The sequence below is a fragment of the Ascidia mentula genome, chromosome 1 (assembly GCF_947561715.1).
Source record: "Ascidia mentula chromosome 1, kaAscMent1.1, whole genome shotgun sequence".
NCBI classification, from domain to species: Eukaryota; Metazoa; Chordata; class Ascidiacea; order Phlebobranchia; family Ascidiidae; genus Ascidia; species Ascidia mentula.
Window position 1 is genome coordinate 8,240,247 of NC_138566.1, and position 14,263 is coordinate 8,254,509.

The following is a 14,263-nucleotide window of genomic DNA, read 5'->3' on the forward strand; positions in this document are numbered from 1 at the left end:
TTTCCGGCTATAGTAGGCCTATTTTTCAAATCACTTTGGAGGAATTACGCACTATGTACGGGATCTAAAGAGAAACTGAAGAACCGTAAAAAGTAGGTATTTCCTTACAGGGGCGTTTTCCGAACCACTTTTCCAGTCCGGATAGGTGCCACCCTAAAACACAGTTTTGACATTGGCGCCACCTTATGCCGAGTCAGTAATTAGGCGTTTCCTTATTAAAGTTGTCATGCGCACATAATTTGGTCACGGTTTCTTGGTCAGGGCTATTTTAAGGTGTTTTGTATACTGGTTGTACTTCGATCGACCAAATATTTCGATCTATGTCATAGATACCTGCACTTCTGCTGGTTTTGCGTTCACCGCTCGAATCAAGCAGGAGCGGAACCAGGAAGGGGGTCCGCTACAGCAGTGATTCCCAACCTTTTTGTGGTTGCGTGCCACTTGGAGGAAAAACAATTTAGACACGTAGGCCTACCACCTAGTTAAGTGTTACAAAGAAACCTAGGGGATGAAGTAGCAAACATATTGAGATTAGTTACGATTTTTGAAATTCGGACAATATGTGCTAATTACGGAAATGTGTTCGCGTACCACCTAGAATGTCGTCCACTAGTGGCACGCGTACAAGCGGTTGGGAAACACTGCCCTACAGTATGTGATAGGAATAAAGAATACGATGCGTTGGCAGACAAATGGCATGCGTGCTTTTGTCTGGCACATGGCGATATCCTCGTCTAACACCCCAAATCGCCGTTAAAACTTTATAATGTGTTTTGATAACCATTCCCATACTGGAAAATTCTGGAGCATTAAGTCTGCGAATTACAAATCTGGGCCAATATCTTTTTTATGGGAACTTCTATATTTTAATGAACAAAACCCATATCAGAGATATAGAATGAATCAAGAACAATGTATAAGCCCTTATGAACTCCGAAAACATTTATGACAGAATCTAGCGGACGATTTTCATAGCCGATGGAAGCGATGTCGGCAGTATCCAACAAACCTTCATACATTACACCATGACGCAGTAATATTTCATGCAATGGCATGATAGGCAGGATCGCCCCACTGCGCAGGTCCTTGCTTGGCGATCACAGCTAACGTATCGCGATTATGAGGTTTTCAGGCTTGGCAGCCCAGGCAATGCAGCCCACCTGGATCAGCCACTTTTTTCTTTGAAGGTTGCCTGGCAAGTTGTGCGCTTGCGCACCAGTGTACCTTGGCCACAATATACCCCGTGAAACCACTGAGCTCCTGTAGCTCAGTTGGTAGAGCGTTGGGCCTGGTTAGCCCAGGGTCGTGAGTTCAAACCTCACCGGGAGCTTGATTTTTCAAATCTTGCTTCGACTTGTCAGGAAAAAGTGGCTGATCCAGCTGGGCTGCATTGCCTGGGCTGCCAAGCCTGAAAACCTCATGTACATTACACCATTTCATTGTTGTAACATTTTTGAGATTTATTACACATATAGGCCTACATTTTTGCTGAAGGAACTAATAGCAATGACAAAATCCGCGTGTGACGCATGGCTCTCTTCTCGTTTAGTGTCCAAAATCACTATACTGCGTCAAATTGTGTAGGCCTATTTGCCTTAAAGCTTCGCTCTAACATGGAAATAGGTTCCACAAAAGGGTAAAGCAAAACTAAACTAAACCTATCTGCAACGAAAAAACTATCTGCTCAAAGGTTTTTCGAATTTTGTATCGTAACCGACCACTCCAAGAGAGATTTTTGGATCCGCCTGAAAGAGACTTTTATTTCTCATCTTTGGGATGAGAAAGGATTATTAAGGGTTAAAGTTCATCGTCATGTGCACTGTCAAAATCTGCGTCACATTGACCACAAATAGATTGGAAGCATTCTTTTTGTCGGTGACAGGGTACCAAAATAGGAAGAAAAAAGTGCTGTAGTACAATGCATTCGGAACTTGCAAATGAGCAATTCATCTTGATCGGTGATGTGTTAAATTTGTAAAAAGGAACACAAAGGACGAAACTTCCAAGATTGGAAGCATGGAACGGTAAATAGACAATGTTCAATTTCCTGTCCAGCGACAGACGGAGTAGCACCTGGAGATGGTGTGGTGCCGCCCTCTTTTGTTTTCAGTATTAGTCCAACACAGCGAAAGTTCTTAGCTATCTGTGGTGGCCGATTAATATCCTTGCACCAAACGCCGAAACTGTCAAAACGTTGATTTGGGTGAGGAATTCATGTTAAACACAAATCTTACCTAGGGTTTTGCTGTGAAGACGTTATATTCAGCCAAATGGTAGTGGAAGAGATATCTGAAGAAAAAAAATCATGTGTGATGGGGATAAACAATTTGTAAAAGTATTTTGACAACACCTAATTGTGACGCAAAAATGTGAATTTCAATCTATGTCAAGTATATAGGAGACCGGAGATATCTCGGACAAGGTATTTTACAATTAGGTGTTGTCAAAACACTTTTACAAATGGATAGGATGTTTTTAATATTAAATCATGTCTGCTTAGAAAATTATAATCGAAAACGTCAATTTATCAAAAAAAGAAACCAAGATTTTTAGCTTGTATGTGTAAGGTTATAGCCTATAAACAGGACTGTTGCAGTATAGCCTAATTGTATTTATGCAATTGTACGTATTCTTGGTTGACTAACGTCCAGCAATACGGTCATATTTTTGCAATTTTTATGTCGTCAGGTGGCCAGGTATACTTCAAAGCAAAAAATGGCGAAAAGACAACACTTTTTGAGTTTTAGGCTACACTGTTAGTTCATAGAAGAGAATAAACAGAGGCTATAGATGAAATGATCGAATTTTGGCAGAGAAAAAGAGCTCCAAAGTTTAAAATTCATTTGTTGGCCAGCAGATCCATGATAACAAAATAAAATTTAGGAATGTGGTTCAAAAACATGAGAAACTTTCAAAAAACCGTCCTCGCGATCCCCAATCTCCCCAAACCAAAAAATAATTCACATTTATAAGAGGTCAACATTTAAGTCAAACAGGTAAGGGAGAAAATGTCCCGAGAAGAGTGGACGTGCAAGTGAGTTTCCATGTTGCAATATTCGACATTACCTCTATATTAACATCGTAATCACTCAGCTGGCTTGCAGCCATTGTAGCTGCGCGTGTGACGTCACAGTCCATTGTTACGTTTAACGCTCAACGCTTTTTTGGTAATCAGTGCGTAATGTCCGACCAACTACGCAGTGCTGCCAAAAGCGACGCCAGGAAACGTGTTACAGCCAGTATTGTTGAGTAAACATTTCAGCATACCCAAATTGTATCTTTTGCGATGGACAAGTGTTCTGCTCGTACAGATTATACTTCAAATACTTACTTTCCTCACGAAAAACTGAGGAAATGTAGTTGAGCATCAGACTGTAGTCCACTTCATTGTTGACGTCAGCCATGTATCCATCAGTAAATGATCTACATTTTCTCCATGCTTTGTAGAATGTTAACCCATCAAGGGTCTGTGAAAGTTCCGATTCTACTGTAGTTTCTATCATCTCGATGCAGCGATTTCCTCTGAGAAACCCAGCACATGCTTTGCAAAAAAATTCTTGTAAATGTTGATTATTTTTCTAAGACAAATCAGAAACTTGATGAACCTCATGAATATTTTTCTTCCGTCACACAACTGCAGATGCATAAAGCGAAAATAACTGCAGTCTAGCGAGAACATTAGGCGTGGCCTTTTTATGTTAGAGGGGCCTAAAAAATTCTACTTACGTCTTGTAACAGCTGCTGCTGTCGCGTCGGCCTGTCGTTTATATCTATTTAAAGTATCGCCACGGTTCCATAAAGCGAAAAGCGTTCCTAACGCAGCAAAGATGGTCAAACCAACAACAAACTTGGTTTTGGACATTTTCTAAAGAAACTCTGCCTTCGGTGGCACACAGCGATATAAACTCATGAAGACTCCTCGACTAGATTTTAGTGAGACTACTACGTCAAGCCCCCGAGGCTATTTGAAGTAAAGGACACTGATATGCGTTGGCTAAGTAGTTGAAATGATAAACACGGTAGTTGGCTTGTGATGCCTTAATACGGAACAAGTTGACGCACTCCAAACAAAACCTTTGCGGTCGTTGTACATCAGGGCTTCTTCAAACTTCTTTGTTATAAAACTCTGCACTGGGGAATTTATATTCGACCCAAATTGAAAAAAAATTTTCCATTCCAGGTAAGCTAAAAAAGGTGAAAATAAAAAAAATTCCTTACAAATGCTAACTTGTTGTGGGCCACAAATGGGTTAAGGCCCTACATTCGAGAATTAATGTTGTAAACGCCACCAGAAACTATATCACTTGAGACAATGAGTAAAAGAAAAAATAAATTTATTACACAAAAAGGCAACAAATGGTAAAAACAAAAGACAGGCTGGTCAACTGGGGTTTGGGTCTAAATTTAAAACAGAATTCATGAAATCAAGTTCATCTGGAGAAATTTGTACATCGTCGAAATCAGAAACACTGCTTAAATCAAGTATATCAGATACGTCATGGAAACCATTGAAAAATTGGTCATGTAGCATAGGATTGGCGCAGCTATCCATGCATTCATTATTTGGTGATGAGATCACTTGGTTCGGGACTGATTGCTTCAAATATGAAAGATTTTTGCAAGTTTCAGCGATATGTTGGCTATTAGAGGTTGGAACATCAGCATCTCGTTCCCGTTCATCACTGTCCTGGCTGTCACCTCTACTTCTGTACCCCGAGTCACAATCATCACTTTCTTGCAAAGTCTTCGCTTTAGGTGGAACATTGGCTTTTGTTGATTGCGGGAAAAGAAGTTCGTCTAATTGTGAAAAAAATGGGTTACATTTAATATTTACAATGATAGTAAATTTATTGATTTTGCAGTTTTATAAAAACTTGCCTGTCATGTCTGAACAAAGATGAAAAAGTTCTTCATGTACATCATCCAGTTGTTGACATATTGGTGTAGAAACAGCTTCTGTAGCAATTGACAAAAAACACTCTGTTTTTTTAGGGTGGAACAACTGCCGCTGGAATAAAAAGTTCGAATGCACATAAGCATGTTTCTTCTTCACTGGATAAAAGGTGGGGTGCTGGGATGTTGAAGGCGGGCGATAACGGTACTCACAGGCAGTAGGGTATTTTAACGTCTTGGCAACTTTTCCCACAGGCTTCAGAACCTCAGAAGCAGAACCTTTTCTTTTGCGGCTGGAAACAGTCCTCTGGGGAGCACTGGGGAGTTTGAACAATGTCGCTAATGCAGGAACATGATTATTTGCTGGATCAGCCTGCAAGAGAAGACATCAAAATGTAAGTTTTGTTGAAAAAAACATCGTAGTCACATTCTAACAAGTTACAACCAGCGAATACACATAACAGTCTTTAAAAAGCTACTTTGGCCTCTAACCTTCGATCTATTGTCCTTGAATCCCACTCTCTCTTCAGGATTTGGTGATGAAACAGTTGTGATTGTGGTATCACATATTTCATTGTTATCACTTAAGTGTTCAGTGTCTACTAACAAGGGCTTGCACTTTTTAATATATGAAGTCAGCCACAGATCACTGATTTTATCACAATCGATTCCAAGCCTCCAGGCATGAGCCCTGGCCAATCGTCTGATTTTCTTTCGGATGACGTGCTTTGGAAGGTGCGGAGCGAAAAGCTCATGATGAGACTGTGACAGGAGCAGTGAGATTCGATCACTTTCTGAAATAAATGCACAAAAATATTTTAAAGAAACTGCCTACTTGGGACATTGATCCACAGTTAACAAAAAGCCTGTTAATCGTGTGCAAGATTACAATGCAATCAATAACAGGATAAAAATAATATTTTTGAAAAAGTTATTTTGAAATGTGCAGCTGATGTAATTCACAACTCTTTTAAAGCAGATTTATCTGGCTATAAAGACATACAAACAACGCACACAAATTCACACTTAAAATCGGAGTATAACATGAAAAACAAGCCGCAAAATCGACTTGGTGCAGTTACCAGTATCAGAAAGACATTTTATCTGTTGGTCTGGAATCTTTTTACGTTGTGATAACTTAGTATTAACTAGCTGATCATCTTTACTCATAGGGTGGCTGACACTAATATCAGTAGTAACAAGCAGTTTGTGTGACTTTTTTACTCGAGGTCTTTTCAAAGTCCTCGGTTTTCGCACTAGCTCATTCAATTTTATCAGGTAACTTTTCGAAAAACACACGAAAGGTCCCCCTGACATTCCTCAAAACAACAGGTTACACAATTTTTCTCCACTGATAAACCTATTTCGTGCCGACAGTTCACACGTAACAGCCGTTCTGCTTTCCTTCAAAATCCCGTCGCCATTTCATGAAAACCTTTGACCAATCACAATGCATTTCACATATCACGAAAATTCACACGACTGCTTTGAGACTAAGTCACATGACTAACAAGAACGTAAGCAACATGGAAATAATAATAATATGTATTGATGAACAGAGATTAGTAGAATAGAAATAGTTTAAAATAAAAATAAAAAACAACTTGCAGTGGTTTTTGTACAGATTGCATGCTTTATAAAGTTGTGCTACATCATCACAAAATGTTTGTGCGTCTATTGTGACGTCATACTCATGTGTTGTGCGATGCGATGCTAAAACAACAAATAAATTGAGGAGATACGTTTGCTTGATTGAAGCACGTAATTTCGTTATATTTTCTACTTTTTCTTGGTCTACTTTTTCTAAGTTTGCCGTGCATTCTTATTGTTTTTTCAAAACAAAAGTGTTATCACGTTTTTTTTTTGTTAAGAGGCGTTAAGAAGTTATTTAAAAGCAAATGACATGAGTGTTGGGCCTCTCGCTTTGGAACTCATTATCGTATTTTGTGTAACTCTTCTGCTGTTACATCACTATGGAAAGATTTTTAAGCAACACCCAGTTGTGACTGCTGCAACACTTGTGGCTTGGTATTTCAGCCTTATTATAGTTTTTGTTCTTCCCTTGGACGTTTCATCAGTAAGTAGACTAATATATTATTCAATTGCACTTACATCTATAGCACACACATGACCAAAACATTTTGTACAGACATTCTACAGACAATGTCTGTCATCAAATAAAAAAACTGCCATCGGAAATGATGAAGGAACAACTGCTGCATTAAATTTGTCAACAGCAAACATTTCGACACATGCTTTACCAGGTAAACTGATACAGTGGTAGCTTATATATACTGCTAGATATTATTGAAGGGTGATGCATGTGCTTAGAGCATAATTCGTAAAGAGCAAGTTGAGATTGTGGCAATGGGTATATTTATACGTATACAATTTGGTAATAACAATTTCGTGGTTAAAGTAATAAATTGGCTTTGAATTTAACTTAGCACAGATTGTTTTTTCAAAACTAATACGAAGCATGAAACAAACCGTGGCATCGATAAAACTTTCACATTTTTTGTAGAAACTTCACAGTCCACAAGTGTAGGCCCAACGTCTGTGTATAATAGCACATCTAATCGCACAGATGATATTGTTTCAACCATCTCGGCATTTACAAGCGCTGTTACTTTTGATACAAATCAAACATTGCCAACCAATATAGTTACTGGTACGTAGTGTTATGAGTGAAACCGTTTTTGACAATGCATAGATTGCATCCTTGCTTCTTGTTACGTTTTATCAAATAATATTTTTCATGTAATCAAAAATGTTTACTGTAATGGGGTCTTGTCATATTTAATCCATTGTTCCAACCTTTTCATGGTGTAAAAAACGATTCAGACCCATTTTGACTCACTCACTAGCTTTATAAGCTGATGTCAATTAATACTGGTCTACAATTCATTTTATCAATGCCGTTGCCCAAGTGGTGTAATTATTTTAAAGTACATTATTATGGATATGATGTACTTAAATTTGGTTGTGCTGCATGTTTTTGTATATATTATAAGGTGTTTCTATATTAATCAAAGTGATTGAATCACACAACGTTAAAACAAATTCCTAATTGTATTGCAATTCAAATGGATATAAGTATATATCTTTTTGTCAATTTAAAAAATTACCAGATTGTCTTGACATTTAAACTCAAATGTAATTCTCTATTTCAAAATCCTTTGCAGTACCTTCTCATTATGCTGACAGCGGTGAGGGATGTGAAAAACCATGGAGTTTCGTTCGTGCTGATACTTTGCCAGCAATGTGGCATATAGTTTACTGGACGTCACAAGTGCTCACTTGGTATTTTTAGTTTTATTATACAGTTACAACATATATGTCATTTACCTTTTATTTCCTCTACAGGTTAATATTGCCATTTATGCAGTCGTATGTTTGTGCTGGAGATTTTTCTGTTTTGGGTAAAATGAAGCGTGCTGTATTCGAGAACGCATTCTATTATGGATCTTACCTTCTTATTTTTGGGGGTCTCCTCATCTATGTTGCTGCTACCCCAAGCTTACAATTGGATTTGTAAGTCTGAACTTTGTTTCATGTAACTATGATTCTTGACAGCATACTTTATAGTCCACAGTTGAAAGTAATATTGATCACTGCATCAAATACTTGGGGTTTGTTTCTGTTGGTTCTATTGCTTGGTTATGGTTTGGTAGAAGTTCCACGCACAATTTGGAATGCAGGCAATATCCAACGAACCACTGCACGCACTTACTTCAAACTTGCCAAACTGAGTACAGAGAAGCAGGAAGCTCATGAGGACCTTGAGGACATGTTAGAGGTTAGACAAGAAAACATAATTTCAGTTATAAAGTCTTGTTTGAAAACTGTTTTTGAGACATTGTACAAATTATTTGCCATGAAATGTGTTTCATTAATTCAAGAAAAAAAACCTTCAAAATGTTTTTTTTTACAAAACTTTGGACATTAGGCAATCCCTGGCTTGTGTGCCAAGTAGGGCATGTAAGGTGATTTTTTACGGCATGTAAGGTGACTTACTGGTTCATCATGCAACCTGGATTGTGTTGCATCAGGGAAAAGGGTGAAGACACGTCTAAATGGGCAGTAATTGAGTGAATTTACACATTGAAATGAAAAATTCATAGAATGCGTCCAACGAATTGGGGCATCGCAATACAGTAAGGACTAAAATGGCTCCACATATTTTGGTGTGGTCATACAGGTTGGCACGCACAGTCATAAACAATTCAGCAAAATGTGAAAACCCTTGGTATGGTGGTTACGTTACGTGTATAATTATCTTTACCTAACTATTTGCAGGAAGTTAAAAAAGTTTCTGGAATTGTGCGCTACAATCATCCAGTCAGAAAGTTTGTGAATGTTATTATTACAAAAGTAAGTCTATCGTTCGCTCATTCTTTGTGCTGTGCACACCACATTCAAACTTGCCTTGATTTTCCAAGTGTCCAGATTCATTCCAAACACGTGCTAATCAAGGAATGGATGATTATGAAGACTACGATAATGGACGAAGTAGAAGTGACATTCCAACAGAAAAAACCCTAGTGAGAATTCACAGGTAGTTAAATGTGCTTAATGTTTTTAACACACTTTCCCAATATTTTTTTTTTGTACCGAACAAAGGCAAGTAATCCGGGCAGTACACACACAGAAGCGGACAAATGTGCAATGGAAAATATTAATGAGGCGTGCTTTGCACCTTGAAAATATCTCCAAAAACTTGAGCTCGATTGACAGGTAAAATATTAATATTATTGAAAGGGTTAGAAACATATCATGTATACATTTTTTTGTGATTCAAATGCAAGTTTGGACCCCTTTTTGTGAAATACTTTGGTCTGTTTTTATAGCCAAACAAACGCCACTGTATTTTTTTGTCAAAATCCGCGTGAAAACCAGAAGTTTTTTTTAACGTTGACCTAAAAACCGCATCGTGCTTGCACTCGCTATTGTTTCCAAACAGGTTGCATTGTTACCAAACACGTTGCATTGTTACGAAACAAGTGTCATTTTTCGTCATTCTAAGAAAAAAACGTTGTTTTTAGCGTTGTTGTAATGACAAGCGTTTTACTTGCGTGAAAGTCAATTAGTTTAGTTGTTGAACACGTTGCCAATATTACGCATGTTGAAAACAACGCTCGCATTGGTGTTAGCGCTCGCATAGGTGTAAAGAGCAACAGAAGGCCACCCCATGCAAAATAGTTTTTATTTGTATGTTTTCTTGATAACGTAAGCCACGTTTTGATTCCTTTTGGTTTGAAAGTAGTAGTAATAAAACTATGGCGCAGGCATTACCGCAAAAATTCCATAGCGTTACACAATTGCGCAAGCCAGAAAGCCACCGTTTATGTGACGATTTGCGCGAACACCGGCGTTCGTTTTTTACGATTCTCGACCACAATTAACCTTAGTTTACACCTGAAAATGGGGGAATTCCCAAACAAATTTGGATCCCCCTTTAAAAATCCTGGGTACGCCTATGATTAACCCCATAAGGCTTGAAGGAAACATTTTGTGGTTGTAGTTGTTTGACTACAGGTTATCTTTGGGTAAAAAAGATCGATGCAGTATTTTGTAAACCTGTGTGTATATTCATATTTTGAGCTTAAATAAACACTGTTATTATATTTTTGTAAGGAGGTGGAAAGAAGAATTTCCCATTGAAGAAGAAGAAAACTTTTGCTTCCGATCATTTTGCACAAACCAAATGAGTAAGAATATTGACATTAACAACTTAAAATATTGTAGCAGAAATATTTTATTTTTGCATATTTTGTTACAAATGATGTTTATCTCATACACTCCTTACTTAGACAGTTTCAAAGAATGGCACCTTCTTTCTGTGAATGTTCCAGTAACATAAAGTTAACATGTTTTCAGAATGGTACTGGTTCTGTTATTTGCAACCTTCACTTCGCAAAACGCTTGCTGCTTGTCTTGTTGTCTTTTCTCTGATGGTTATTTGGTCAGAATGCACATTTTTTAACGAAAGTCCTGTTTTATCCCTTTTTGCCATTTTTATTAACATGGCACGACGGAATTATGATTACTTTTATATTGAGGTATGTATACAGTGCTCACTTCTGGTGTACAATTTTTGTCTAGTTAGATCTTTTTATGTGGTTTCTTTTTTAATTTTTAGCTTGCCAGCTGTTTGACCATATCCTACCTATGTGTATGTGCATATTACACTGTGTTCAGAATAAAGTTGTTTAATTATTATTACATTGCTGGCCATCACCAAACCGATGAAACAAGTCTCATGTTCGTTGGCATGTAAGTAAAGTTGTTAAAACATTGTTACAATGGGACATAGTATTGAGCCATTTTGGGTTAGCAGTGTCAGCAACCAACTTTATATTTCATTGTTTTTAACTGTTTTCAACACTTTTTACGTGTGTACAGCATGCTGTGTAGACTCACTGCCCCACTTTGTCTAAACTTTCTTGGCCTCATTCATTTGGACACACACATCACTGGTGACCTTGGTGTGGAAACCTCATACACAAAGGTATAACATGTTCTGTTTAACAATATGATGCAGTCAACATCTATATCAACAAAAATTTTTGCAGATAATGGGCCACCTTGATGTGATTTCTTTCATATCGGATGGATTTAACATATATTTCCCTATATTGGTTTGCATCCTGTGTATTGCTACATATTTCAGTTTGGGACAGCGTTGTTTGTCAGCAGTAGGGTTTCAGAGGTTTATTGATGAAGGCGATGATATGACGACAGATTTGGTGGATGAGGGAAAGCAACTGGTCAATAGAGGTTTGAAACAAACTGATTTTGTTTAAAAGTTTTAATATTTGGTAATAGTACTTCACAATATGCTGTGTGTATAACAATGTTATTGATATTGATACTTAATGTAGAGAAACGACGTCTTCAGAGAGAAATGAATTCATTGAAAAGAGCTGAACGAGATGTTGGAAATGATATTGGAAACAGGCAGTGGCAAGGCCGTGTAATGAGGAAAGCAGAAGCTGGGTCAGGTATATAATGTGTTTTCCTGGTTGTTCAAATGTAAAAGCAAAGTATGAAAGTTATATCTTTTAACAGATCCAGACTCTTCAATTCGTTACAAACGCAAAAGTGATAAGCTGGAATTGTTGGATGATGCTGAACCAATGGATTACAGTGCTGTCACAAACAAAGAAAATATGGAAAGTGTTGAAAACTCCAGCTGGGGTAATAGTACAACAACAGACTGGGGAACATCCAGTTACCAAACATCTAGAAGTAACCTCTCCACTCGACCGCCTAAAAATTTATTTGATGATGTATAGTGTAGTTTTTATGTTGCTTATTATTGGTGCAATTATGTTTTAAAAAGTTATTTTGTTGGCCCAGTGCCAAGAGCACTTGCCCGAATAATGTTACTTCTTAGTTTGTTTATTTACTGTTCGTTGTGATGCACTCATTATATTGTATTGCTGTCCAGTACCTTGGCTGTGGTAAGTAGTTTTATTTGTAAAGGGCGCAAAATATTTATGTAGAAGTAAACTTGCTGAAGACTTCTATGGTATTGGTCCTAAGTTTGTTCTCCACCATTTGACAGGTGTTAAAAATACAGTTAACATTCTCCTTACAAGTGTTGTCTTAAAAAGCCCTGTTGCACATTCAAAAATTTACAATAAAAACAAAAACACTAAGTTATAACATCACAGTGACACAAATGCCTGGAAACATTCTGGCTAGAACAAGTTGGTCTTAAGCATGATTGCAATAAATTCATCTTCATCGACAGCACTGTCACCATTGTCGTCAGCAAATTCAATCATATCCTTGATCTCTTTTTCACTGAAGCGAACTCCAGCCTCACGACACACTTTCTTCAGAGAAGCAGCAGTAATTTTTCCACTTTCCTCTAAAATGTTATTTTTATTACTAAGGTTGTCTATCGAAAATCCATAAAAACCCTCAAATTTCACCAACCTGGGTCAAACATCTTGAATCCATGACGAATTTCCTCATAAATATCTCGGGAGTCTGTTTGTCTCTCAATTATAAATGCAAGAAAGTCTGCAAAGTTGATTTCGCTGAAATCCAGTGGTTGTGTTTAGTTAACAAGCTATAGCTGCAGTGCTGGTTTTACCCTCGTTTTTGCGTATCAACATCTGCAATCATTTGTCTCACTTCACTTCTAGTGGCACGAAATCCAAGAATTTTCATTGCTCGATGCATTTCTTTGACATCAATAGTGTTTGAACTGTCAAGGTCAAATGCATCGAACACAACCTTTAAATCTCTGATTTCTTGAATAGTCAGCTGCATGTAATACCAATTTAATATTTGGTAATACTAACAAGGCATAACTACTTGCTATTAAACAAATATATTTTCCCGGGATGTTGATGTTGTAAATACCTGTTCAAAGACTTTGGAAGGCAGTCTCATACCAAGAAATTGGCGTTCATTTATTTCGTTTGCTTGCAGAACTGTGAGTAACTAAAATAAAAGTTTTACTAATATCGATATTGGTATAAATGGTCATGTCTTACAGCTTGTCCCGGTGGGGGAGGTGTCGGTATATTTGTCGGAACCGCTTGTGCTGGAAATTGAAATTCAGTCGGCTTATTACCTGTTTCCACAGATATTGACTTTCTTTTCTTTTTGGAAGGCATCACAATTAAACACAGCTGTTGCGCGCACATGCATCAAAAGTTCTGGTTGTTAGTGACGCAAAATCGCAGATCGTCACACTTCGCTTACCGCAAGGGGCGTCGAGTCGAGTCGCGTAAAAATAATTTTTGGACAAAAAAATTACAAATGCAAAACGTTGCAATTATCAAACAGATGCCAGGTAAGCACAAAATAGGCAGAGTTTAGACTATCTTTTACGGCAGTGGTACGTATATCACAACTCAACTGCTGGGCAAGTACTTCTTGATGTAAATTTTTGCCAATAAGATTGTTTATTTGCTTCTGTTCAATTGTAATGCAATCATTTTGCTTAAATAAGCATGTCATTGTCTAGTATAATTGCCTAATAGTTTTTTTTAAGTAAATATATTCCAAACCCCAACCAATTTTGTTTACAATTGCAACAGCTACATTTAGAAATTATAAATCGTTGTCATAGCAACAGTCGGCGTGCAATGTAAAGCAGAATAAACTCAAACGCTTTTATTTTTTGATGTTGATTTACTTTGATCAATATTTTCCAAATTTGTTTGGTAGTGTTTAACAAGATTTTATTGGATATATACTTAAATTTAAATTGTCAGTATAGTTTCGATCACTTTAAAGTAATCACTGGTTGAATTGTTGGCCTATCTATATACTATATTATCACAAATTCACAATTACGGTTTGTGTTTCTTAAAACTTTTTTTGAGTGAGCATATAATTAGGTGTG

The 14,263-nt window shown here is 37.3% G+C and overlaps 4 protein-coding genes across 5 annotated transcripts; 1 reads left to right on the top strand and 3 right to left on the bottom strand.

Moving 5' to 3' along the window:
* Nucleotides 1-1,800: 1,800 nt before the first annotated feature.
* Nucleotides 1,801-3,910, bottom strand: LOC145912462 (uncharacterized). The gene is made up of 4 exons (XM_082999933.1): nt 3,727-3,910; nt 3,332-3,541; nt 2,235-2,289; nt 1,801-2,183 (listed from the first exon to the last, which is right to left on the bottom strand). The coding sequence occupies exons 1-4, from the start codon at nt 3,860-3,862 to the stop codon at nt 1,967-1,969; spliced, it is 618 nt and encodes a 205-aa protein (XP_082856059.1). The 5' UTR covers nt 3,863-3,910; the 3' UTR covers nt 1,801-1,966.
* A 407-nt stretch (nt 3,911-4,317) lies between these two features.
* On the bottom strand, nt 4,318-6,304 carry LOC145907751 (uncharacterized). Its single transcript, XM_082994933.1, has 4 exons — nt 5,976-6,304; nt 5,386-5,687; nt 4,879-5,266; nt 4,318-4,797 (listed from the first exon to the last, which is right to left on the bottom strand). The coding sequence occupies exons 1-4, from the start codon at nt 6,208-6,210 to the stop codon at nt 4,382-4,384; spliced, it is 1,341 nt and encodes a 446-aa protein (XP_082851059.1). The 5' UTR covers nt 6,211-6,304; the 3' UTR covers nt 4,318-4,381.
* A 462-nt stretch (nt 6,305-6,766) lies between these two features.
* LOC145894509 (G-protein coupled receptor-associated protein LMBRD2-like) lies at nt 6,767-12,425 on the top strand. 2 transcript variants are annotated; one of them, XM_082983128.1, is made up of 16 exons: nt 6,767-6,970; nt 7,043-7,157; nt 7,418-7,564; nt 8,079-8,196; nt 8,260-8,427; nt 8,482-8,692; nt 9,193-9,267; nt 9,336-9,451; nt 9,517-9,630; nt 10,531-10,604; nt 10,774-10,955; nt 11,036-11,169; nt 11,299-11,404; nt 11,469-11,673; nt 11,778-11,897; nt 11,965-12,425. In XM_082983128.1, the coding sequence occupies exons 1-16, from the start codon at nt 6,797-6,799 to the stop codon at nt 12,189-12,191; spliced, it is 2,286 nt and encodes a 761-aa protein (XP_082839254.1). In that variant the 5' UTR covers nt 6,767-6,796; the 3' UTR covers nt 12,192-12,425. The 2 variants fall into 2 exon arrangements, with proteins under 2 accessions (XP_082839254.1, XP_082839262.1); XM_082983136.1 differs by lacking the exon at nt 7,418-7,564.
* Nucleotides 12,426-12,483: 58 nt separating this feature from the next.
* LOC145894526 (uncharacterized) lies at nt 12,484-13,562 on the bottom strand. The gene is made up of 5 exons (XM_082983144.1): nt 13,407-13,562; nt 13,273-13,353; nt 13,001-13,173; nt 12,841-12,944; nt 12,484-12,772 (listed from the first exon to the last, which is right to left on the bottom strand). Exons 1-5 carry the CDS (start codon nt 13,557-13,559, stop codon nt 12,600-12,602), a joined length of 684 nt encoding a protein of 227 aa, XP_082839270.1. The 5' UTR covers nt 13,560-13,562; the 3' UTR covers nt 12,484-12,599.
* Between the last annotated feature and the right edge of the window lie 701 nt (nt 13,563-14,263).